Source organism: Talpa europaea (assembly GCF_964194135.1).
Source record: "Talpa europaea genome assembly, chromosome: 2".
Classification (NCBI taxonomy): domain Eukaryota; kingdom Metazoa; phylum Chordata; class Mammalia; order Eulipotyphla; family Talpidae; genus Talpa; species Talpa europaea.
The window spans coordinates 44,802,829-44,829,462 of NC_140068.1; the positions used below are offsets into that span (position 1 = coordinate 44,802,829).

The 26,634-nt window shown below is 40.9% G+C and overlaps 2 protein-coding genes across 2 annotated transcripts in view; one reads left to right on the forward strand and one right to left on the reverse strand.

The window, feature by feature from the left end:
* RTN4IP1 (reticulon 4 interacting protein 1) overlaps positions 1–12,124 on the forward strand; it is a gene marked incomplete at its 3' end in the record, with an annotated part of 39,328 nt that extends 27,204 nt beyond the window's left edge. The window contains exons 8-9 of the mRNA XM_084229079.1: positions 3,030–3,122; positions 12,017–12,124. Of these exons, the coding sequence (XP_084085205.1) occupies positions 3,030–3,122; positions 12,017–12,124 (201 nt within the window). The remainder of the gene's footprint in view (positions 1–3,029; positions 3,123–12,016) is intronic.
* A 2,724-nt stretch (positions 12,125–14,848) lies between these two features.
* Positions 14,849–26,634, reverse strand: part of CRYBG1 (crystallin beta-gamma domain containing 1) — a gene marked incomplete at its 3' end in the record, with an annotated part of 45,537 nt that continues 33,751 nt past the window's right edge. Inside the window, exons 15-20 of the mRNA XM_084227787.1 lie at positions 25,003–25,132; positions 22,025–22,164; positions 20,649–20,772; positions 20,093–20,251; positions 18,102–18,264; positions 14,849–14,937 (exon numbers count right to left, since the gene is read on the reverse strand). Of these exons, the coding sequence (XP_084083913.1) occupies positions 14,849–14,937; positions 18,102–18,264; positions 20,093–20,251; positions 20,649–20,772; positions 22,025–22,164; positions 25,003–25,132 (805 nt within the window). The remainder of the gene's footprint in view (positions 14,938–18,101; positions 18,265–20,092; positions 20,252–20,648; positions 20,773–22,024; positions 22,165–25,002; positions 25,133–26,634) is intronic.

A 26,634-nucleotide genomic window follows, 5' to 3' on the forward strand; every position in this document is an offset into this window, starting at 1 on the left:
CTCAGGAAAAGGGTATTCGAAGACTTCTAAATAGTAAAAGGTTGTGAGTCATTATGTTGAGCGAGCCAACATGTTAGTGAGATTAAAGATTATTTATACAAGAACTGGGGTACAGGCCAGATGCATAGGAGGGTGAGAGGATTCACCAGAGACAGAGCGGGGAACAGAACAGACAGACTGACAACATACACTGCTGAGGGGAGCAGCGGGCAAGACAGGAGAGGTCTGCTTCGCCATGTGGGACCTTCGCAGGCCGGCCAGGATCGAACCCACGCCGCAGAGACTGCAGACAGCTTCATGGTGCAATGCTCAACTGCCTGTGCCACCAAGGAGGCCCATTGATAATTATTTTTAACTTCTTTATTCTAGAAATTAATTTGATATCTTTTGGTTGGTGAAATTGAGGAATTTGGTATCTTGAATTCTATGTACTAAGTACATAGAGGTAGAAAATTAGTAAAAAGAATAGCGGCGACCATTACTCAATCTTAGAAAATGTGTATGTGTAATAGATGAACAAATCAGACACTTTACTCCAGGCTTCTTTATCTTCCTTTGATTCAGCAGCAGCCAGAAACAGTGTCTGCAGGGTGCTTTATGGTGGAGAAAGAGATCTTAGCTGTCCTTCATCTCTTCTTTCCCTGTTCATGAAACCCAGGCTTTCCAAGTGCTTTAAAATAAAAGTTTAGGGCCTCCCCGGTGGCGCAGCGGTTGAGTGCTGGGTTGCGAAGCTGCCCACAGCCTCTGCAGTGCAGGTTCGATCCCCGGCCGCCAGGCGAGGGTCCTACATGGCGCGCAGACCTCTCCTGCCGCGCGCTGCTCCCCTCAGCAGTGTACTTTGGTCCTTCTGCCTGTTCTGCTCCCCGCTCCACCTCTAGTGAATTCTCTCACCCTCCTGCGCTTGACTATACCCAGTGCTTGTATAAGTAAATAAATAAAAATCTTTTAAAAAAATATAAAATAAAATAAAAGTTTAAGTTTTCTGTAAGATTCCAGTTTGTACTCCAGTGAGACCTCTCACAAGTTAACCTTCAGACTTGTCCTCAGAGTAAAATAGGCATTCCTCTATTCAATTTTTTCTTTCCTCTACTTGAAAGATGATAGTGGTAATCTCATGTGAAAACCTTTTAAGTGGTTTCTAATGTCTTTCTGAGAATGTGCATAGTTAAAGCCTCATTGTAATGCTCCCAGCTCTCCCGCCTGCTTCTGTTTACTTCCTATAATGGTCTGGAAAAAATACACAGACCCCTTCAAACAGAATTTTAAAATTCTGCTGTTACAGACCCAAAGTTTCACTTTACAGGGCAACATGCTATAAAGAATTATAGATGTGGCCCTTGTCACCATTGCTGTTCCTTCTTTAATACTGTAAACAATTGCCAAAATGTTTTCTTTGTAGTCTGTGAGACCAGACCTCAGAAGGAGAAGGACACAAGCAGGTCTTCTGTGATTGTAATTACTGGGCCCCACTGTAAGCCTGGAACAATCTCAGTGCTTCAGGTCTCTAGCTACAGAAGCCTTTAAACTGTTTTACTTTCTTTTTAAGATAATGGCCTAGATCAGTGCTTCCTGACCTTTCATGCTATGACACACATAGAAAATGATAGTATTTGAATAACTTGCTGAGGTTGCTCTGGGCCAGGAGGAAACTATCTGGTGACTTCTGCCAGCTCAAGCTCTGCCCTGCCACCCTGAGGGCTCAGGGAAATCTATATCTTGTCACACCTATTCTAGGATAAACATGGCTCTGTTCTGTATGTGGTTCTAAGATCATTATTAAAGCTTGCTCCTTTAACTCTTACAATTGTTCTAGCTTAGACAATTAACTATAGGATCACTCAGCCAACCAGTAAGCCCTTCCTGGCACACCTATTGCAGAGCTCTTCCTATTTAACAGCTTGGTTCTGTCTTTCTACATCTTACACTCTAATTTGGTATTGCCCCGTTTCTTCAATAAGCTTACTTTCAGCACTGAATAGTTAGTGAATATTTTCTATCTATCAGGCATTTTCTATGCATTCTCATTTAATCCCTCCAACAACCCTGTGGCCCATTCTACAGGCCATAGAAGGGAGTTGAAAGGGGTAGTGGCTGAGCTAGAACAGCAGGGGAGTTCCATGCACTTACCAGCTTCATGCTACAGGTGTAGCTTATGTCATGCTGAGGAACCGTGAGACAGAGGTGAACTCAGTGGGAAAGAAGTCTGAGCTCACCTAGCAGTTGTGAGCAGGTGTGGGAAGAGAAGCAGCATGGTAGTAACTAACCCACCACCACCTGCAGATAGATGCCCTTTTATGAAATTTAGTTGAACAAGCTACTGAGGTATCATGGGGAGCCTCAGTTCACCTGTTATTTTGATAGTGGTCTACCCTAAATCGAAGTGGGTATGGCAGTAGAGTGATCAGTAACCCTTTTGGTGTAAGATTTTTAGTCCCAAAGTAGATTAGATCACATGGGACTTGTAACTAAGGGGGAAGACCCAGTAAAGACTGGGTTTGTTTTGTCTTTGTTTTGTCTTTAAAGCTGTTTTATTTCTCTCAAAGCCAGGGGAAAAAATGTGATTGGATTTCTTGTTTAAGATTACCTTTTGATGCCTTATTGCTCCCCAGCAGAACTCTTGGGTTAAGTAAAAACCTCTTTTCTGATACCTCTGGACTTTATTCAAAGCTTAGTAGGGAAAACCTAGTGGTCTCAGGCCCTAATATCTCCTAGGGAAGAAATTCAATGTGTAAGACTATTTAGACTGTTGTTTTAAGAACTTTCTGTACTTAATTGCTTGTCAGTCATAGCTTGGTGATGAAACCTGAGTTCATGTGGATTTTTCTTTGTTCATTCGTTTTTGAACATTTATGGAGTGTTCACTATCTGTCAGTCACTGTGCTAAAGTGCTGAGCATACAACTCATTGTTTGAGCGTGAAGTGAGAAATCAGTTTGTCTTAGTCATTCAGAAAATACTTTTCCCTAAATTTGCTTTTTGTCTGATCTTACCATTTCTGACATTTGACATGTTTTGTTTTCTTCTTTTTAGCACTTCTGGCAAGGAGTCCATTATCGCTGGGCCTTTTTCATGGCCAGTGGTCCATATCTAGATGATATTGCAAAGCTGGTGGATGAGGGAAAGGTATGTGCAGCCCCTGTATTGTCATCTCTGTGACTTGCCCACCAGGCGTAGAAAATGGCAACTGTCCACAGGTAGGCTTGGCCAGTGTGTCTGCGGTCTTGCACCACTGAGCTTAAGTGGTATACTGTTGGTTCCTTCTCCATGGCAATCATGCATTTCTAAAAAAGAACTTACATCATCTGATCTAACCCACTTGGTTTATGGAGAGGATATATGATTTTCCTGAAAATATTTAGTTAAATGGTTGAAAGACCTGGAATCTCAGATGCTGATATTTTAGAAATGGTCTTGAAAAGAAGATACCACATCGACAGTCTATACAAAGGTGGGGATGCACTTGTACATTTAGTAAAGAACTGCTTCTGGAACTTCTTTAATCTGAGGGTGAAGCTGCTCTGCAAAGGTAAGCAGAACAAAGACTGTGGAGTCTAAACCCTAACAAAATTGGGCTAGAAGTCAGGTCCCCAGATCTCCTGTTCCCAGACTAGTATAATGAAATAAAGGGCAAAGAAGCGGTATATCTGAGAGGGTCTATAGGAAGGACATGGGTGAGGACTGATGGGAATTTTAGTGGGAACAATTGGTTAGTATATCTGACTAATGTCTGAACTGCAGTGGATTTTGTGGAGAAGGGACTGTTGTTTATAATCTGCTCATCCCTTTTTGGGTGTCAAAGGCCTTTCGGGGTTTCTGGGGTGGTTGAAAGTCTGCTAATTTGGGCACTTACTGCTCTTAATGGTCCTGACATTTCATCTTTGGATGAAAAACCCAGAAGGCAAACTCATTTTCTGGTGCTAGTATTTGTGATTTTATTGAGATTATGTGGAGTGATATGATGGGGGGCATTATATACCCTGAAGGGTCCATACAATGATTCTCATTGAGAAAACTGGCAAAAAGAGATAAAGAAACATGCTCAAGTTTACCAAGGTGGGACCAAGCTCACACTTTCTAACTACCAATCCGGTGCTTTTCTGTCTCCACCATTTATTTATTTATTTCCCCCCCCCCCAATGATTTATTTATGCATACAAGAGATGGGGTACAGGCCAGAGATGCAGGGGTGAGAGGATTCACCAGAGACAGAGTGGAGAACAGAACAGGCAGACTGAAATACACTGCTGAGGGCAGCAGTGGGCGAGACTGGAGAGGTCTGCCTCACCATGTAGGTTGTTCCCTGGCCGGCCAGGGATCGAACTCATGCTACAGAGGCTGAGGATTGCTTCATAGTGTGGTGCTTAACCCCTTGCACCACCAAGGAGGCCCTCTGTCTCCACCATTTAGTGCCTTAATGTTTGAATCTGATTTGGAACTTAAGCTTAAGTTGCCTTGTCAGGCGGGGAAAGGGGTTAGGCAGGGCCAGCACTACCACTGCACAATCCATGCTAAGCTGCTTGGAAAGAGCCTCTTGGGGTGGGCTTGCTTCTGTTGGCACTTACCCCTGGTTGGGTACATTTCATCTTTCCATTTTGGCTTTGATAAGGAATTTTTATCAAATGCACAGCTATTGCTTGTGCATTTGTTTTTTTTGTTGTTGTTGTTTTTGTTCTATAATAGCTAAGGAACGATATATGACCAGCTCCTGTTTCCCAGATCTTTTGGTTCCAGGTCTTTGCACTTTTTCTTGGACTTTTAAGTGTTGGTGTATACTGGGTAGAGAGGGGGGATTGACCGTACTATGACTGTAAGTAAGTGTATCTTTGTAGGATTTTTCCCACATGCAAAAGGGATGCTTAATTTTATTTCTAGTGAAAAGGAAATGAACTTTTGTCAAATAACTTGGCTCATAGTACTACATAGTTCAAGTGGCTAAAGCCCCACTAGTAGAGGTCCCTGCCCTCCAGAAGTACACCACATAATTGCACTTGTGCTGATATCTGCTCCAGGCTGTCCACATGCTTACCATTGCTCTTTTGTATTCAAAATATTGTGACTCTTTCTCTCTACCTGAAATTACTATTTACACAACAGAGAAGAAAGGTGACTTGTGTATATCTACCTATTAAATTTGTCAGGTAACTGACAGAATGGCTAAATCAGAACATTAAAGAAGTAAGGATATCCTTGAAGTGTCCTTGAATGTGGAGGGGGTGAGGAAAAATGTTCCTTTTACCTTTGAGTCTCCTTTCTCCTGACCAGGCTGTTTGGGGCTCAGGAGTCATTCCTGACAGTGAAGGGCTCTGGAACTGTGAAAGTTGATATGTGACATGGGGTGCCAAGATGAGACCAGCTCTGTGGTCCCCTGCTTCTCTGACAGTGTGAGACATCTGTCTACACTGGGAAATTCGAAGGGATAACAGAACAAACCTACTGACTTACTGTGCGGTTAGTAGAACTTGTTAAATTGCATGAGGATGGTGAAATTATTCTAAGTTTGAGCTGAGTGCTTAATGAATCTAATTAGCAGGTATCTGATAAAGGAGCTACTGTTGTTGCTATTTAACAATGTAAAGTCATGCACCAAGAGCAAAGCGCCTACTCTTTCAATATACTTTAAAGTTTTATTTTTATTTCTCCAAGTACCATTGTTTAACATCTTTGTTTTGATGGTATAATAGGACTTCCTCCCTCGAGTTAAAGTACTTTCAAGTTTTTGAGTAGGCAATACACTTACAATGTTCAAAATCTAAAAGGTGGTTAAAGTTATTTTACAGAGTCTTCCTTTGACTCCTGTCTCTAGGTCACTGAGATTCCCCTTGTCAGATACCATCAATGTTATGGTCTCTTGGGTATTCCAAAGATGCTCTGTGTGTCAGTAGAGAGAAATATATATAATTTCTTCCTTACATCCTAAAACAAATAGGTACTATACTACTATTCTGTATCTTGGTTTATTATTTAAGAGTCTATGTCAAACTTGTTTCATATCAGATTATTAAAATCTCCCCCATTCTTTTGTTAAACAGTTACATAGAATACTATAGTAGATGTGTATCATAATTTATTTGGTCATTCTAGTCTTTTGCCAATAATACTTGAGTAACCCAGTGTTTGTGTTAAGTACCTAACTGAAGTATTTCCATAGCTACACATAGAAATAGAATTGTCCAGTCAAAAGGTTTATGCATTTATAGTTTTCATTATTAAATTATATTAAAAAAACCATTTTTGGTTATTTTCAATATAATTTATTTTATGTAAAAATTTAAACAAATTTGTGTTTTCAGTGTCTGGAATTTCCCGAAGACCTACATTCTAGCTCTCTCTACCCATGTTTTACCTTCTCACCTGATTTACTTCATTATAGATTTCTTTCTAAGAATGTGAAGGAAATCTGACCCAGATCATTTATGACTTAAACTATCCTTGTAAAAGTAGAATCTGAGCTTATGAGTACTATGGATAGACTCTTAATTCTCCTGTGAGGCCTATGTGACCTAGAAAAAATGGGGTAAGTTCAGAGTTATCCATAATAAAGTGCATTGTCAGTGCGATTGCACTATACTGACACGTCCATTATGAACACCAGCCCATTATGAACACAGTGTAGCACTCAGTAAATCTTTTTTGAATTAAGATCCCCTACTTTCAATGTCCTACTGTTGTCAGGCTCAGAAGTGATGAGGAACTGAAATTCCCCAAGTGTGTGAGGATTTCACAGTCCTTCTCTCTTGGAGATCCACACTTAGGCATTGGTTTCACATGTCAGTCATTGCGAAGGCTTGTTGCTGCACATAGCGGGATTTCAGAATCTCCTAACTGGGCACAGTTTCAGTCTGAAATTTTTAAGACAGTTGTATAGTACTTCTTTGGATCCTAGATAAGTGCTGGTTGCTCACGGGGAGGGGAGTAGCTAGGAATCAAGTATGGGAGGCAGATTTTTCTTTGTACCTTTTTATCTCTTTGAGTATGTTTATTGACACGTATATATATTTTTTCTGTTCTCTTGGAATTTTTAAAAATATTTTATATAATTCTTACATCATTTTTCATTTTTGCACAATGTATGCATTTTCATTTTGGTTATATTCCCCATACAATTGCACTCCCCTTATTTTGACCCTAATCCTTCCTCTCCCCACCTCTCCCCCCCCCCCAACCCCCCGTAGTGTGTCTCTGGTTTATAGTTGCTTGTTGATTATGATTTTTTCTTTATTATAGCTAGTCTTTTTCCTGGTCCCTTATTTAGGTTTTCTAAATTCCTGCTATGAGTGAGACCATCCGGTATTTTTCTTTTTCTTTCTGGCTTACATTGCTGAGCATGATCCCTTCCAGCTCCATCTATGTTGCTGCAAATTGCATGAGTTTATCTTTTTTGATTGCTGAGTAATATTCCATTGTGTATATATATACCACATATTCTTGATCCAGTCATCTATTTTTGGGCATTTGGGTTGTTTCCAAAGCTTAGCTATTGTAAATAGTGCTGCTATAAACATAGGGGTGCAGGTGCCCTTTTGAATTAATGATTCTGTGTCATTTGGGTAAATACCTAGGAGTGGAATTGCTGAACCATATGGAAGCTCTATCTTCGGTAGGTTGAAAAATCTCCACACAGCATCAGAATAGCTCCTATGTAATTTATTAGAATTGAATTCAAAATATTTTTCTCCAGGCCCACTAGCTTCAATCATTGGAGAGAGGTGCTGGCTGCCTTCTGAGTAGTGCTGTACACTAAGGCTTTCTGCAGTGGGAATGTTCTCTGTCTGTACTGTCCTGTATGGTATCCATTAGCCAGGCGGAGGCTGAACATTTACTATGTGGCTAGTACACTTAGGGTTTGAATTTTTCATTTTATTGACTTTTGATTCATTTAAATTCAAATAGCCACATGTGGCTAGAGGTGATCAGATTGGACAGTGCAGGTTTGGAAGAAATACAGTAAGTTCTGAGGCAGGTGATTTCCCAGATCCCTTTGGGATGGCCAGGCCCTAAAAATTATATTCCCAAACTTTAAACTCCTTATTTGCAACTTTATTTTTTCCCTCCATAGAAAGAATGCATTGTTTAATGATAGAATAGGGTTATCTTGCCAAGTGTGGCTTCTGTGTGAACTCATAGCCTTCATGCTACTGATGTTTTTCTGATGCTATTGAAATTGTTTCTCTGGGAAGGATTTAGGCCAATTATCTCCTCTCCCCCTCTGACTGGAAAGAGTATTTTTTTGTTCAGGGTGTCCTCAGGCACGAGTCCTACATCTTTTTAAAAAAATGGGCACATTTTTACTCCCTTGGAGAGTTCCGCCCTCGCTACCCCGTCATAATCACCTATCTTCCAGCTTTGAGTTTTCCATCTGTGGACAGAAGTTTCCAGAAATAACAAAGCTGTGAAATGCCCGTCTCTTCCTTTTGTCTGCTTCATATCTCCTTAGCTAAACCCTCTTCTTTCCCTTTATCCCAGCCCTGGAAATATTGAACCTCCCATAGAGGTCAGGGTCATCCCTATCCAAGAGGAAGTGCAGGAACTGTGGTCCCGCTACCCCTGCCCTTTGGCCTTGGTACTTGTTCGCAGGTGGGTAGCCTTGGACTCATGACAGGAGCCTTAAATCTCCTGTGGTGTCTGCCATCTGTCTGTCTCTCCTTACATACCTCACTATGAGATGCTGGGGTTCTCTGCCTAGTGGAGGCCAAGGCCTGAGACCTGAGGAAGAGGTCTACAGACTCTCCCCACACCCACATGTGTGATGCAGTATTGAAATCTGGGGTCCTAACTTCAGCTCTGCTGCTGACAGATCTGACCTGGTTCTTAACAGCTACTTGTGCTTCTGTTAATCTGTCAAAAAGGTTTGCTCGGGCATTTAAGATCCCTCGTAAGCTTTGTTTTGTGATTCTCACTCAAAATGGGAATTGAGGTGAAATCCTCTCTGCCTGCTGCTGTGCCTGCCCATGTGGTATCCTCTTTTTTTTACCAGTTCTTGCACTTGTGGTGAAAGGGTTTTCCTTTATCTCCCTCTCAAGGACCAAAGAGAATTTCTTCCTCAGAGGCAGATGGGCAGTTGAGGTTCCCATTGTCCCTGGGTGCTCCTAGAAGGGATGTCAGGCAGCAGGTGCCCAATCCTGGGGCCTGGATTTTGACAGGAAGGTAAGGCAAGAGCTGAAGATGCTGAATTTGGGTCCAAGACTAGATCGAGCACTGCTGCTATGGGCGTCTAGTCAGCTCTGGTCAGCTGTGACCGTGCACTTACAGGTGGGAAGTGGGGTATTGAGCCACCTGCTTTATAACAGGCTGCCTGTGCTGGCGGACTCCAGCAGTGTCATCACGTAAACGCCCCCACCCCACTCTGAGTAACCTGTCCTTCCCCTCTGGGTTTTTAGTGTGTCCCTTTGTCTACATGACAGACAAGCATTCTACGTCTGATGGGAGGCTGTGTGCAGATACGGCTTCATTATCCAGTTAATCTCTGTTTGCTGTCATATATTCAGCCAGCAGTGACATTTGCATGCCTATTAATTGAAAGCCTTTTTTCCTTGCCACTGATGGGAAGAGCCCAGTGATTCATTATGCCACAGTCAGCCCTCTAGGGTTTTTCACCACAATAGGCCTGACCAGATTAAAGTGTGCGCTCACTGCCATTGCCTGTGTCATCAGTTCAGAATCTGTGTTTCTGGTCAGAGCACTCATGTGAACAGGGCTAGAGGAGCTGAAGCAGTCCTTTCTGGAGGTGAACAGGTGGGTCACACTGTCTCTGTGACCTCTGATAGCACCACTGCTGTGTTGATTTTTGTGCTGGCGACCGGTGCTCATGATGTGTTGCTACCGCCTCCTTTTTCCCTGGCTTACCTCAGGTGTCTGTCCGGGGTAGCTGCTCTGAGTAAATGCCTGACACTTAGATGGCAGCTACTTAGTCTTTATAGAAAGGATATATGTATAATGCAAGGCTAAGAAAAAGGCAAGACTGCAGTAATTCCCACTCCAGGGTACAGAAAACTTACCTGAGGAGCTTAAAGTACATTGTCTCCACCTTACCCCTAGAGATTCTGATTCATTTGTAAAGAGAGCCCAAGGAATATACATTAAGCGTGCATTCAGGTGGCTCATTTTCAAGTAATCAACATCCGGAAAACAATATCCCAAAGGCTTTAAGGTTATGGGTGCAGGAGGTTTCACTTGGGACATCAAGGAAACAACTTTAATGCACTCCGTTACTTTAACAGAGGAAGAGAGAGGTTTCCTGTAACAAGCCAGCTCAGATCTGTGGCCGCAATGTTGCAGAAGATCCAAGGTCATACTCAGCTTGCTGAGGGGGACCCTGATTATTAATCAGTGACGTCCTCCCTAAGTGCGGGTCGAAGTGGTAGCATATGTACCACAGCTGCCAGCTCAGTGGCCTTGGTCACAGGGTCTGGAAGCTGGATCCTTGGTTGGCATGATCTCTTAGTGCAGTGCAGGCTGGCCAAGATGCAGGCTATGCAAATCTCATCATCCTTGGCTACCTTTCCCTCCCCTTAAGATCTTAGGAGTTGGTGTAGAAAGCAGCAGATGGTCTAGGAAAGGCTTGGCGTGTAATGGTGCCTCTGGTCCAGATTGAACCCTGCCCAACGCTCAGAAGCTGTGTGTCATCAGGCAACTAATTTACTCTATGCCTCAATTTCTTCATTTGTAAAATGGGAATAATAGTAGAACCTACCTCATAAAGTGATTCGTTACAGGGATTAAATGGGGTAAAATATATAAAGCACTTAGAAGACTGCTTGGCTCATAGTGAGGACAGTGTGCTAGCTGTTTTATTGTGACTTGTGGGCACAAAAGAATTTTCAAGCTCTTGGGAAAAGGGAACTGAGTCTGAGACGCTCCCTGGTGGCCGGGATGTGAAGTTCCCGCAGGGAAATGTACTTGAGATGCATCTGAATGCCACAGGGACACTTAGCTTCTCCCTGTTTTAAAGAAAAGGGGTTGTAAAAACATGTGTTTGTATATCCCCTTTGCCATTTTGTCCCTGCCTGTGGAGCTGTGGGAGGTAGGACACTGAAATATCATTGACAATGGTTGATTCTTTTTGAAGTTTTGAAAAGAACAGTTCAATTGGATTTTTGTGTCGTGTGTACACTAAGTAGGACTGTGTTTCAAAGGGAGGTTGCTGGCAATACTAACACAGTGAAAGGAGCCAGCAGCATTCACTTATGAGCTGACATGGATTTCCTGTAAATTTGACCAGCTGTTCTGTTCAATGAAGCCTCCCAGTGCTACTCCAGCCTGAGACAAGTTCTTCTGAAACCCAGACAGCCCACATAAGACTCTTGCTTCCTAGTTATCTTATTGGTTTTCACCTAATTGACTTTTATTGAGCTCCTGCTATGTGCCTAGCATTTGCTGGGTGTTCTGGGGGATTTAAAAGAGGTGACTATACCATAGGTATTAAGTTCTGGTTGAGTAGATGTGCCAGAGTTAAAACAGATTAAGAAGAAGTCTGTCTGTGCACTGTCACGGCCAGTGAAGGCCCATGGGGCACATAGCAAGAACCTTGGTGTGGCCCTTTGGTGTTTACATACACAGCAGGCTGAGACTTGTACCCAGCTGGGACAAACAGTCTATGAAGAGGGTCACGCAGCCCATCACAAGATAAAGACACACTGCATGCTGGGGGATCTGGAAGGGTGGTAGAATTCTATAGAGGCACAAATGTACCCTGCTCTGACAGTGACAGGTAGACCATTTTGGTGAAATGTAGAGTTCAAGAGAGGCTGAGCTTGGGGTGGTGAGCTTTTGAATGTCGGAGACTTGGCAGCTGTTGAAGAGTAGGACAGGGACTTGACCAGCATAGAGCAGATTGAGCACTGGTCAAGTTGGGCTGCTTGACAGAGAAGCAGCAGACAGAAGAGGGTGCAGCCACCATGTGGGCTCCTGGACCCAACAGAGATGGGTCTTGAGGGACCTTGGCACTAAAATTAAATACTGACACCGTCCGCCCTGGCCATTTTCCTATCTACCAGTCCCCCTCTTCTTGTGTTTCATAGATTCAACCGGTTATTGAAAAAACGTTTCCATTTTCTGAAGTTCCAGAAGCCTTCCTGAAGGTAGAAAGAGGACATGCACGAGGAAAGACCGTTATTAATGTCATTTAAATAAATAATCAGTTCGGTGATTGTTGGCTCTTATTTGGTGAGTACCTATGGGCCCAAACTTCTGTCTCACCACCCCTTTCCAGATCAGACCCTGAGTTTAAGCAAACACCTTTTTTGCCAGATATCTCTCTCCTAAACTGCACACAGATTGATTTTATAGTCACCCTCTGCACATCGCACTGCCTGGCCCAGCCTGGCCCAGCATGCTTTCTAGTAAAACTGGCCCCTAACGCACTGCTATTTGCTGTGAGGCACAGAATACATAAATGAGACGTGATCGAAAACTATGTATCCTTGGGCTTTTTTATAGTCAGTGAGAATTGTGTATTTTTTTCAAGCTGTTCTTTCTCACCAAATGTGCAAATTACTGTGACGCCTTCTCTCCTAGTAGCTCAAATTGTTTTATTACCTTAACATCTGTGAGATACTAGAACTTTTGACAAATGGATAGATAGCAACAGAGTTTACTTAAAACTGGTTCCTTCTAGGATTCATCATAACCACTTTTTCACTGACCAAGGTTTATTTTTATTCCTCTGAAATAATGGCTCTCAAGTCTTGACTCTCTCTCGGTCATATATAAAAATCTGATCAGTGACCTATTTAGTTGTTTCCTTTCTTAGTAATGAAAGGTGATGCTAAAGTTTCTAATTTTTTTACATCCTTACATTTTACATAAGGACTGGGCCTCTTTCAATAATTGAAACATGTTTTTCTGAGGACATTTCCATGGAAAGTGTTGCCATTCCCAGGGGACCCAAAGTTCTCCAGTTGACATTAAACGCCTGTATTTAGGTATGGCTCTTAAGCCCATTGTAGCTTCTGAATCTGTAGTGTGTGTCCATTTGTTTAAGGTGTTCATTTCCTGTTGTGCTCATCCTTGCTATTGTTCCTTAGAAACTAGCCTCTAACTTTTGATGTACACCTGTTTTGAGTAACTTTCTACTTGGTTTATTCCTGTTAGACATTTGTTTGGTTAGTGTGCTGGGTGAGAGCTTTTCTCTAGAGAGTGCTTTTCCATTTGTAAATAGAGCCACTTTAGACGTCCACCTGAATGAGCTCAGCCCATTTCTCTTGAGGTCTCCCAGAGGCACAAATTTCTTGAGGTCTCCCAGGTGGTGGTTAGGGGGAAAACTAGGCAGGATCTCACTCACCCTCAGGGCCCACTCTCAGAAAAGCGGCACCTATCCCTTACCACTTACTGAGTCTGCAAAGAGGAAAGTTGGTAGCCTCCTACCAGACCTGCCGCCTCCTACTCAGTCAGACATGTGTTTCTAATCTGTAGCTGAGTCTCTGAAATGTTATGAGAGCACCGAATGGATTCTATCAAATTTCATCAATATAGTTAATCAGAAACAAGTTTATTCAGGAGATAACTATACAGGCTATTGTAGAATGTTTTACCCACCATACTGTAATGATATGCACAAAAGGCCTAAAGTCAAAGCTATACATCTAAGAACAAGACAGACATGTTGACTGTTTTACATGTGCAAATGTTATTTTAAAATGAGATATAAAACTACTCTGATGATCAGAATTGCCTACCAGAGACTCCCTAGAAGATCAACATTTTAGAATTAGAAACACACCAGGACAGATGAAAGGGAAAACAAGATTTGTTCTTCCTGTGACTAGAGCACCAGTATTTAGTGACAAGGAGAGGTGAAATGAGGACAAAAAGGGGAGTATAGTCAAGGAATGTTCAGAGGTTTTGTTCAAAACTGGATGCATTATTTGAACAGCACCATGTGGGCCAGCAAATTGTCATCAGTTAAACATAATCTTCATTGAGATGCTTGCTGCATTTTAGGGTTTTCAAAGTTCAGCAAAGATCCCTTAAGGCCTCCTTCCCTTCTCTTTCTGGAGATAACTGCTGGTCATCCTTCTGAGCTTTCCACATCTCATTTCTGCTACCAGAATTAAGTGACCACAAGGGCTGCAATACTCAGGTAAGGTGACCCCATAGGCCTCATGTCATTGGGGCTGGATAAGGGACCTGAGCTTAGCAATTTAACACTGCTCCAGAGCTAACTATAGATGAAAATAGCTAATAAGTTAGGTTAAGGTAATACTGTTCCATGGCATCTGTAAGAAAAGCATTAAACAATATTTGTGACATTCTTGGGCAGCCCAGGGGTGTTAAAATAACCAAATCCTGCTAATAAATGTTAGCAGACACGGTCATGAAATCTTGTAACTTACTAATTTATAACAAAAAAAAAAAAGTCCCAACATATGCTTTTCCCACTTTGTTATACAAAATAATGAATGATTCCAGAATCATATGGTCCAAAATGACAGACCTAATGAATTCTTTCTTCTCAGATGCTGAACAGTTTACAACTCAAGCTCTTATGCTTTTCTTAAAAGTGTCGAGAATCCGTAGGTCTACAAAGTCAAGTAAATTTGTTCCTATACGTTGTCTTGAGAAATAATTTAAACAGTTTTAGTTTTGATAAAATATTCTTTTAAATACCCAAAAGCTGCTAATGAAGCAGCCTGTTTAAGGAAATGAAAGGCAAGAAATGAAAGAAGGACAAATTATTGCTTAAAAACAATTATCTTTTGAAAAGGTTCAACAGTTGTTCCAGTCATGGCAGGGTGATTCAAGAGTGAAGAAGTAAGTCCTGCTTTTGCCTTGCTGCTTTTGTCAGTTCTTGTTTTTTCTTAAATTAGGTAGCTGAAAGGACCTCCAAAATATTGCTCTGGTATTCTTCAGGTTTAAAGGACCATTGCTTCCCACACTTGTGTTAACTTCTCTTTGCTGACAGTGTTGAGGATTATGTGATTTTGATCATACTGTGCACCCCCTGAAAAAAAAGGACATAGTTTATCACACCAGTGTAACAAAAGTCAGCAAGGTGTAAGACTGTGCCTCAAGAAAAACAGAGCAGGGAGAAGAGCTCCTAAGATCACCTGTGGGTGAGAAGGTTAATCTGCTGTAGGTTATATGTTAAATTGCATAGGCATCTGCAGCTCCACGCAGGATGTGCTACCTCGACCTGTCTGCCCGAGTCTTAAAAAAAAAAAAAAAAAAAAAAAAAAGCCCATTCATGCCTCAGATTCTGCAACATCTGAGGAATAGGGAAAAATGTAGAGAAGGGAAAGGGAGAGATTGTGAAATACATTATTCAGTGGTGGGATTTGGGACCCAGCAAGGAAAAGCAGGCACACCTGAAGCGTGAAATGGTTGTCAGAAGGAACGGGTTTTGCATGATGCTATATTATGCCAAAGAGGTCTGAATTGACACCTAGAAGTACAGACAAGGCAGCACTCACTACTCAGGCTTTGGTGATTAAAACTCATAGCATTTAAGATGATGATTTCCATTGTATTGTGAAACTAGTATATTTCCATAACTCTCATTCACCAGAATGTTTGTAAGAATATTTTCCAAGGGTACCTACTAGATATCAGATACTTTAGTGTTAAAAACAGCCTCATGTTCCCTTCTTGAAAGAAGGCCTGTTATAGGTGAGCTTACTGTAAGAAAAAATTAACACCCCCAGCAAACCCCTCCATCGGGGATGTCAGGAAGTATTATCTTAAGGTTGTAATATTTTTTTTCCATTCTCCAAGATGATAGTAATTTGGTATACCTTTTGTGTATAATTCTAATTAGAATCATGAAGATTGAGAAATAATCTGCTTCATTCTTCTGCCTTTGGAAGCATTAAAATCATCCCAGACTTCTGATGTTTTTAAAAGTAAGCATGAATCAGCTTCCACTGTTGGCATAAGGTATGTGGTCTGGAATGTGTGAATGTCTGCCAAAACAACTCACTTCCCAAACACCGAAAGGTGGGCTAGAAGAAAGACACTGGGTCTAATAAATCTTATGACAATATTAGTAGGTAACAAATGGTTCATTGGTTGCAGCTAATGAAAATCATAGCCTCCTATTAAGTGCACCAGAGAGATGGACTCATGACCACCAGGTGGTGGCATTCTCCCACATTACGGGAATTTAAGACATTAAATGACTGTTGCCGCCACCATACTAGGTATACTGGGTGTTCACACATACACACACACAGAGTGCTCTTATTCAAGAAGAATATGACCAACTTATAACACATTTTAAGAAAAGGACCTTGGTTTAGTAGGTTTTTCCTTAGGGTCACACTTTAAAGTCCTACTGTTCTAGTCAGAGTCAAAACTAGAAACCAGTTGCCCTTCCTCCTGGCCAACTCCTAGTTGTTGCGGTTGGGAAAAGCTCCTTTATGCCTGTCAGTTCGCTAAAGCCATGAGGGTAGCCTTTTTTCTTCTACTTTGGTAACCTCAGTGTCTAGCACAGAGCCTGTCCAACAGTGAGTACTCAGCCTGTAGAGCAGAACTCCAATTTAACCAGTTGATCAAAATAAGGATAAAGCAAGCTCTTGGGGTCAGTATTTTATCAGTTTGACCCTCAGGTTGATCTTCTGTAAAAAGGGTGTTTTAACCTATCCATATTCTGACAAATGCACCAAATATGTGAAGGAGTTACATTATTACTCATTTTCCGAATGTTGTGCTTGTTTTCTTATACTCAAGGAACCTGCTTGCATAGCATAGACTGTGATTTTTGGTTCCCACCCAGCCTGCAGTTACATATTGGTTAGCTGTGGTCCAACTTCTCAGGTCATCTGTGAATTCCAATCCCACTGTTAACTGGGTTAGCCACTCAGAGACCAGCCACTTGTCTCTATGAAGTCACCAAAGCCCCTGATGAAAACTTCATGCTTTTTCTCCATTATCCAGAACACTTTACCCCCATTTGCTAATCAGGCCTAGAGCTCTGATTAAAGTAATATTGAGCGAACTTTCAGCAATGATTTAAAATGGACTTCATAGTATACTTACAAGTATCCTTACAAACTTAATTATGTGGACTTTTCTGATAGGAAATTCAAAATTAATAATTCAAAGCAGAATTATCCCTGTGATTTATATAAAACATCTTCCTATCAATAGTAACAATTTACTAAATTCCTATGTCTAAGTAAATTTTTTTGTTTTATAGTGTTCTTAAATTGCCATAATGATTTTTTTTTTTTTAAGGTTTGTTTGTTTGTACATACAAGCACTGGGTACAGTCAGAAGCACGGGAGGGTGAGAGAATTCGCCAGAGCGGGGAGCAGAGCAGGCAGAAGGACCGAAGTACACTGCTGAGGGGAGCAGCGGGCGGCAGGAGAGGCCTGCGAGCCATGTGGGACCCTCCGGTGGCCAGGAAGCAGCCGGGGATGGAACCGGCACTGACAGAGGCCACGGGCAGCCCCAGCAGTAAATGATTCTTTCTCCTAGTAGTGTTCTCCGACCAGCAGCATGGGCAACACCTGGGAACTTGATAGACTTGAAGATTCTTGGGCTTCACCTCAGACCTTCTAAAACTCTGAGGTTGGCGTCCAGCAATCTGTGTTTTAATAAGACCTTCAGGTGGTTCTGATGCAGATAAGTTTAAGATAGTGATTCCCAAACTCTGTGGGCCCAGTTCATGCTGGACTAACATCACTGAACAAGTGTTCAGTTGAAACCTCTTGGCTGTGTTGTTTTAATTCCTTTTAGATCTTTTCAATGAAAGGTTAAATGCATACACATGAAAATCATTGACTATACTGAAAGCATAGCCTTTTAACTTGTGATTAATCTAACACTGTCTACATACATAATAAAACAAAGGGTGTAAAGTCAATTCGTGTCCAAATTCCATCTCAGCATTTATGGGTGTGAGATGGTAGCCAAACTAATTAATCCCTCTGAGCCTCAGTTTTTGGAGAGACTGTAAAATGGGACTGAGGAAGGATGGAGAACATAAGCCTGTTAGGGCTGCTGTGAGGATCACAAGATAATGTAGGTAAAGTGCTGAGCTCAGTGGCTGGCATGTAGGAAGGAATCTCTTACTATCGGTACTACTACATTCATCATGTTCAGAAGAATTGGTTTTTAGTTAACAATCTTAAAGATAGATTAAAAAATTAAGGAAATGATCCTTACCTTTAATATCTAAAACTAAGTTGGGCTTCAACTTGCTGTAGATCCTGCCATCCGACTTCATGCTCCAAAACTGACTGTCAACATTCTGGTCCAGGGCCAGCCCCAGCTTTGAGCCCGAGGTGACCAGGCTCCCCACAATAGTCAGGCAGCAGTCTTCTGCTATCTGCTCAGTGGGAAAGATAAAATATCTTAGAACTGGATATGCAATCAACCATCATTGTAATCAGTTCCTTCTTTAAATAGGTTTTTAAGTTATCTTTGTACTAGATCCATTTACCCTCACATGAGGCATTTTAGCTGTGAGCCAGAGTAAATGGGATTGAAAAACAAATTACCTCTTAGTCCAGATGATGGAAAATTCTGTTTTTGTCCATCCCATATGATATTTTCCCTTCTCAGAAATGACTGTGCTCTGAGGCTAGATCTGTAGTTAAAGCTCCCACAGACATATCTGCCTCTGCTCAGCCCAACCCTCCAAATATATCTGGAATATTAGTTTTTTTTCTAATTTTTAAAACTATTGCCCTAAGGTGGCTAAAAGGTCATTTTATCACTTAAAACTTTGAAATTCCATTTCCCTTCTTTCATGAGAAATGTCTAAAATTTGCTAAAAAGGCATGCTGTCCAACTACAAAAGGAGAAAGAAGAAAAGAGACATGTACTTCAGTGTTTTAATGCAGAAATTTGTGGGCCCTTGTCTGAAGTGAATCTAACCTTACTACATGAACAATGTATGGTGGGCCTATGTTCATGTAACATTAGCACATATTGCTAAAGAATATGCTAATGAAAAACATACATTCAGTATTGAGATGAAAGGATTGCAAAAACTAGGACACCTTTTCTCACTGACCTGTTCAAAGTTGTTAAATAACATCAGTGAAGTGTTTGTTAGAAATAACTGCTGCAAGGCACCATTTTCTTGAATTGTTTGAGAATTCAAAGGCAACAGTTGGCTTTTCCTGTTCTCCATGATACAGCCACTTTGGTGTCTTGGGTTTCTTCTATGCATGTCTAAACAGCACTTCATTTACTGAAAGGATGGTTCTCCCTCAGGCACATCAGGCCCAATTAATAAGTTGTGTTCCCTTTCACAAGGCCTTCTGCTGACTCATGGGGCACCAAGTTTAAAAAAAAAAACAACACAAAACGAGCTAACAGTCAAGCCCATAAAATCAAGGAGTTTAAAAGAGTAACTACAATAGAAGCGTGAACTTCTCTCATAAAATCTTACTACATTCAGCTTTTCAGTGTCTTTTATGGCAGGAGTAACGTGAGGGGGAGATGGGCCATTTTATAAGGTATGGCAATTAGGAAATGAATGGACTCTTGTACCCAGGGTGGGACTTCATCCTAGTGTGGGAGGGTTCTCCAAAATAAGAACCTATAGATCTGTGTTGATAGTGCTAGGGCTTATGGTTTATTTCTAGAACAAGTAGATTAGGGGAAAAGAATAACACAAACACTTCTAATTAATATCATGGGTTAGCACCGAGTTTACCTTCCATATTAAGTTCCTAAACTGCTAAGAATTTTTTTCATGAAAAACCATCTGTTATTTCTTTTTTTTTAAAATTTTTTTTTTAATTTTTTTTTTTTTTATAAAGGCATGCTTTATTTGTTTGCTGGTTTGTTTGTTTTTGTTTATACATGCACTGGGTACAGTCAGAAGCGCGGGAGGGTGAGAGAATTCACCAGAGCCAGAGCGGGGAGCAGAGCAGGCAGAAGGACCGAAGTACACTGCTGAGGGGAGCAGCGGGCGGCAGGAGAGGTCTGCACGCCATGTGGGACCCTCCTCTGGTGGCCGGGGAGCAGCCGGGGATCGAACCGGCGCCGCAGAGGCCGCCCGCTGTTTCGCAACCCAGCGCTCAACCGCTGCGCCACCGGGGAGGCCCCCATCTGTTATTTCTAAAAGTACTCCTTGCATTGTGAAGTAGCATCTACTTGAGTAAGATGCTGCTGAAGACCCGTGTCTATCCCTAAAGACTCACCCTGCATTTGATGCATCCTTCTTGATAAATCCAGATCTGATCATCGGCACCGACATCCTCCATGACCTGTATTCTAAGTAGTTTCAGATCCTCTAAGTTTCCATTGGTTGACATAAATAACCCTGTCGCTTTGTTTCGAAGTCTGAAATAAATTCGTTTCTAAAAGATAAAAAGCCCAGTTGTGCTGTTAGAAACACTGAACAAGCATTAATATCAGGGGCAGAATATCAGCTGAAGTTGGATTAGGGATAATTACTATACCCAAGAGTCTCAGAGGTTTTTCTCAATGAGAAGAATTTGGCAAAAATCCAAAGAAGTGCCTGGGGCAGAGCACCTGCCTGTGAACAGTCCAGGGCTTGGGACACACCAGGGTTTGATGCTGGCGTGACAGCATTTTTGAGAGTAGTCATGACCTGCTAGCATCAGGAACCCAAATTCAGGAGGGAACGGGGAGGAGAGGCCAGTTTCCAACTTAAAATTGTAACTAAAAAGTTGAACTACCTTTACAAAAAGAATAAACATCAGAGTCTATTCAAAGAGCATGAAGAAAAAATACCTGTACAAATGGTCGTAGAGAACCTATTTGGCGACAGCCACTGAATTCATACCAATTCGGCACTTCTGCTGGTGACAGTAGGAACTGTCGACCCCTGTAATTGCCATATTCATAAGTAACCCATCTGGAAAAAAAAAAATCAGATGATCACAGTAAGTGGCAATTTCCATTTGACAAAGAACCCTATTACATTTATTTTTATAATGCTTCCAACTTTTAGGTTGATCTTTATACTTTAAATATACACTGGGGAAGAAAAGGTAACTACCTCATTTTCTAAAACAAAGCTGTCAGAAAGTTCTTGATACATGAGCATTTATGCCAAAAAAAAGATCCATTCTTGAAGAGAAATAGGTTTTTTCCTCCAATTAGGCACTGAACTGGAGAATCTTTCACAGCCTGCTATTTCCTCTGAGCTTTTCATAACATATTTTCAGTAGTAATAATGGGTCTTTTACTTAAATAGTATTTGTAAAGTTCTTAGTGTATAGCACATGGCAAGTGCTATGTGAGGGTTAAATAAAAGTAATGTATATTTAAAATAAGACTAATCTTCCTCAGTCCAGAAAACTGCTAAAGATACTCCGGTCTCCTCTACTCAGAGATGCTGGTACCCACAGACTGGTATGCAAGCAACCCAACAACCTTCCTCTCCAGCAGACATATTATAGCAAGGAGGAATAATGTTCTTCACCTATCATCATGTTATCGCTTTAGCCATTTTATCAGAAAAACAAAATAATAAATAAAACCTCTTAAGAAAATAACCAGTAATTCTACTCTCCAATATCCCATAATCATTTTTTTAAATAGCTATAGTTGCTTTAACATTTGAGGCATACAGAACACACCTATTTTTTCTGCAGGTAAAATAAAAACTTTCTTAAAAATATTTATTACAATGATAGTCCTTATTCATTTTTCCATCTTCATTTCAAAATTATTCAAAGTTGAGAAACATCTTCCCTTGTTGACCTTTAATTGTTTTACATAGCATCTGGTGTCACTCCTAGCTAAAGGAAAAATCCCAACCCTTCAAAATCATGGGTCTTTCAAAGGGATAAGAAAAATTAGCTCCTTCTTACTTGCTAAAGAAAGAGTAAGCACTCTTCTCAGTAAATGTACTAAGCACTGGTGTGCAAAGCATGCCCCTTTGTTAAAAACAAAAGCCTTACCTTAACTAGGATAAAAATCTGATGAAGAGATGAAAGATACCTCACACATAGCTTTTTCCAATGGAAAAGTATACTCTGAAAGTGCATAATTATTAACACTTACAGGAAAAAAAAGGTTTCTATGTCAATTTGTTAAGGCAATTTAAGAGGGAAGGAAATATCACTTTTAATATTGAATAAACAAGTAGATAATTCACTTACATGCCACCAATCACCTGAACAGAGCGTATCTGCGTGTTGAATCCTAGGGATCTGAGATTAACTGTTTCTGCATTGAGTTCTATCTTTTTTCCTTTGAAGTCTTCTCTTTCAAAAAGAATAATTGTTGGTTCAGAAAATTCCTGTTTAGGAACAAAAACAACATTCTGTTATTCATCTTTGATAATAATTCAAATTTATGTTAAATCATCTCCTTATAAGGATAAAGTACATGATCTGGCCAGCCTTGACCTGTCAAACTCCTTTTCCCAGGAGGTCTGGGTGTTTAGACACTCCAAGGCTAAAGGGAGAGAAGCAGCATGATGGGGCAGGAAGTTTTCCACTGCAGGAAAAGGTAGGTATGTGTAAATAGTGGTAGAAAGCAAGGGGAAAATTATTCCAGGCACAAAGGAATATATGCCAATATCAGCATTTCTAATGGTATTTTCAACTTTTGTCTGTTGGGTAAGGAAAGACCAAAGACATGGACACAATTGACAAAGGTCAGAGGGCAGTCTTTGTGACAGTCTTTGGTGTCTAGTGGTGCGTAATAAGTGCCTATTTGGTGAACCTTCCCTTATATGTCCTGTCAAATAGCTTGTTATTGTTTTGTCAGAAAGACTAGATTCTGTGTACCCATGTTCTCAAACTTTCCTGTTGAAAGTATTGCTGAGAAAAAAATTGGGTGGGAGCCCCATCCTCAAGCTGTCATTCATTTTGAAGAGGACCACAGCACAGCAGCCCACTGGCTTTCAGAAAAATGACAAATTGGCAGCTTATACTTGTTTTTCCAATTACCCTTATAACCCTAGACTAAGCTCTAATACTACTCCTAAGGTCATAAATGATACATCAAATATTCCCTACCTGCTTAAAGTTTTGTGGTAAGGGCGTGGCACCTGACTGCTTCATTTATGTGGATGTGCCCTGACATGTAGAAAGATTTTGTTGACCAGGAGCAGATGAGTGTGCAGAGATAGTTTGTATGGTCTAGGAATCAGGTTATATAAAACATACAAGAATTGAAGTAGTGTTACATTGCACTTTTCTCTGACATGACATACCAAAAATCATCTAAAAACTCAGTCAACAAACACATTTGAAGTATTAAGTCATGGTTAAGATGCATGTTCATATAATGGGCAAAGTCTTTATCACGGTCAAAATTTAACAGGACATCATTTGTAAGTGTCAGAAGTGATATGATGGGCCACCCCGGTGGCGCAGCGGTTGAGCGCTGGGTTGCGAAGCTGCCCGCAGCCTCTGCAGCGCCAGTTTGATCCCCGGTTGCTCCCTGGCTACCAGAGGAGGGTCCCACATGGCGTGCAGACCTCTCCTACCGCCCGCTGCTCCCCTCAGCAGTGTACTTCAGTCCTTCTGCCTGTTCTGTTCCCCACTCTGGTTTTGGTGAATTCTCTCACCCTCCCGTGCTTCTGACTGTACCCAGTGCTTGTATAAATAAATAAATAAATTTTAAAAAAGTGATATGAGCATATATGCCAAGTTCTAGTTGATGGAAAGCATTTGAAAACTGTATCTGAAGTGTTTTGGGTTTTGTTTTCCAAAAAGATACTATAGGTAGCATCTAGAATTCTAGACAGGTTAAATATTAAATTCTTACATATTTCTTTACTTGTAAGCTAATCAATCTTAACACATCCTTCTATATTTTCCTACTGTTATCTTTACATTCAAGAAAGGTTAAAATTTTAATTATTTGAGCAGGCAGAGATGAGAGAAAGCTAACTCACAAGTGTTCTTACCTTTAAAACCAGAGTCACCAACTATATATGTTTAAAGCTTTTAATGAGATAACAGATACCAAAAACTAATAAAGATTCCCCTAACTACAGCCACATCCAGACTTTAACATCCGAACATTCTTGCAGTTTTTGTCTAAGAAACATTGCTTTGATTACATCAAAATAAAAGATTTCTATTCAAAAAGGGGCATTAAATCTGGATTAGCACATACTGTATAAAACTGGGAGATACCACTAATTGCAAATCTTTAAAACAGAGTAATAGACTAAAAACTAGAAAGAATTTCTGCAATCAGTAACCAAAAAAATACAGAAAATTTAAGAGTTGAGCAAAAGACAACAGGCAGTTCACTGAATAGAAAACCAAAATGACTTAAGAAATGAGATACTAACTTCAGTAATCGTGAAACATGTGAACACAATGAGATAATACTTTCTATCCATTCCTCCAAAGTGACAAAAGTTAGAAGGCAGAGAATACTAAGTAATGGCAATGATGTGGGAATGGGAGCCTACATGCGCTGCCAGGAGGAGTCTAAAATGATGGAATGTGGCAAGACTCAGTCAAACTGTATTCGTGTACATCCGTCCAGCAATATCTGTCCCCAAGAGACTCCCAGATGAGGGCATAGTGATACATATATAAGGAATAAATAAAAAAGTAAAATAAAAAGTAAGGAATAAATAAAAAGTAAAATAAGGTGATGGGGAACTTGTACCAGTTAGAATCCATAACTACATGTACATACAATGTACATACTGCAGGATGGAAAGCTCTTCAAGAAACTTTTATGTTAAATACTGACAATGAGAATTATAGCATAATTTGTTTATATAAAGCCTTTATACAGATTTTTTAAAAGCATGGACTTTGTAAGAATATGCAAGCTGTCTCCAAACACTTTGTACCTGTGAAGAGGAGAGGAACCGAAATAGGAATCAGGAATGAAGTGGAAAAAAGCAAGACAGGAGAGGGATCTTGACCTGCCCCTGATGACTGTGCACCACAACTAACTCGGTGCATTTCATCTGGGAAAATGGCAAACAAAAGCAACTTGTATGTTAAAGATCCCAAAAGGCCAAAATGTTCAGGAGGGAAAGTTTGCAGCTGTTTTTCTGCCTCTTTCACCGAGTAAGCTCTGCCTGTTGGTTTCCTTGCTCATATCAGCTTTGTGACCGCACATCTCTGTAAAGCTCTCTCCCCACTGACATACTCACAGCATCTATGAAACGAAGAGACTTGAAAGTGGCTCCAGGCAGGCATCCCATTGCAGAGAGACAAGGATAGTGGCCTTCTTCCAGGACATACTGATTACCCGAGAAATTCTCTCCATCATATGCAACCCAGCTACAAAAAGAAAAAACCATACACACATACAATATGTAATTTGGCATTCCTGTTCAAGAAGTTTAATTTTTTTTTTAAGAGTAGCCTGCTACAAAATAAACACAATACTTGTGGCTGACAATGTTTTCTTCCAAAATATCTGGACATATTTACTCTTTTCATCCTGTGGCAAGAAATTTATTCAGTTTGCAAATAAAACTTCTCTTTCCATCAAATTGTTCCTGCTTTTACTTCTCCACTTTCCCAGACCCCCTGCTCCTCTCAGGAGTGCCAACCACCCTTCTCCCAGATGCTATGGTTTTGTCAAGTGTGAGTCCTTTCTGAATAATCCTCAACCGTCACAGCTAGTCCGTCACTGGGGTTTACTGATAACTTCCCAGATTTTTTCTTCACATCCCTTTATCCTCCATTCTAATACCTCTGCATAGGGTAGGCTAGGTCCCAAAATACCAGAGTGATTTTTAGACAAGTGGTTTTTAGCCTCTCTAAGCCTTAGTTAGCATTTATGATAAAATGGCAATTTTCCATGCTTCCCTAGAAAAGTTTTTTGTTTCTTTTTTTAATCCAAATAAATGCTTATTGAAGACTAATTGTGTGACAGGCACTTTTCCATTTTGCCATTGCTGGGGAGAGAATGACCAAAAAAGTTCCTGCCTCCTTGAAATTTACAACCTAGTGAGTAGTGAACAAAAGAAGTGTACACGTCAGGTTGTAATATATGAAGCGGAGTAGGAGATAAAGGAACTAGAATAGGGGTGGAGGTATGTCCTAATAAGTTGTGCCGTGGTACTGTAAACCTGCACATTTGAGTGCAAATCCAGTGCTCTTTTCCCCTCTGCAGTGTTGAATGGCATGATGGCACTGCCTGGACCATAAGAATTTTATGATTAAAGGCCATTATTATTAATTAGACATAATTCCTCATCCCTTCTTGCATAGGCTGCTCTGGAAGTTCTTGATCAAGTAGTAAGTAGTAAACCATTGTGAGCATGGCATGTTGAGTAAACCATTGTGAGGATGGCACTGCCCCTTTGCAGTGCTAAATGTTGTGGCTATGCCTTTCCTGTCTTGTGTTTCCTGTGGCATCCATCTAAATTCATATGCTCAGAGGAAACTTCTACAACCTGATCCCAGCCTCCCTATCCAGACTTGCTCCCCCTCTCCCCACTACAAACTCCTCCCAGTCAGCAAAGGTGATGCACTCCCTGATTAGCACACACATTGAATCCCCTCCAGCCATGCACTTGCCTGCCATGTGCAGAACGCTTATCCCATGCCTGCCTGTGAAAAAGTGTCTGCAGCGAGACACCTAGGGATTAGCTAGTGTGTCTGACCGATGATGGGACAGGCCTAGAGAGGATAGAAGCTGGTGTGAATCCTGTGGCACACCAAAGTGGTGCTCTTCAACTTTTCCGACCCAAACTGATGGGCACGTCCTCTGACATGTCCAGCACTTAGATGCTGCAAAGCATACTTTAGTATTAAGATGGTTTTGTAGTATT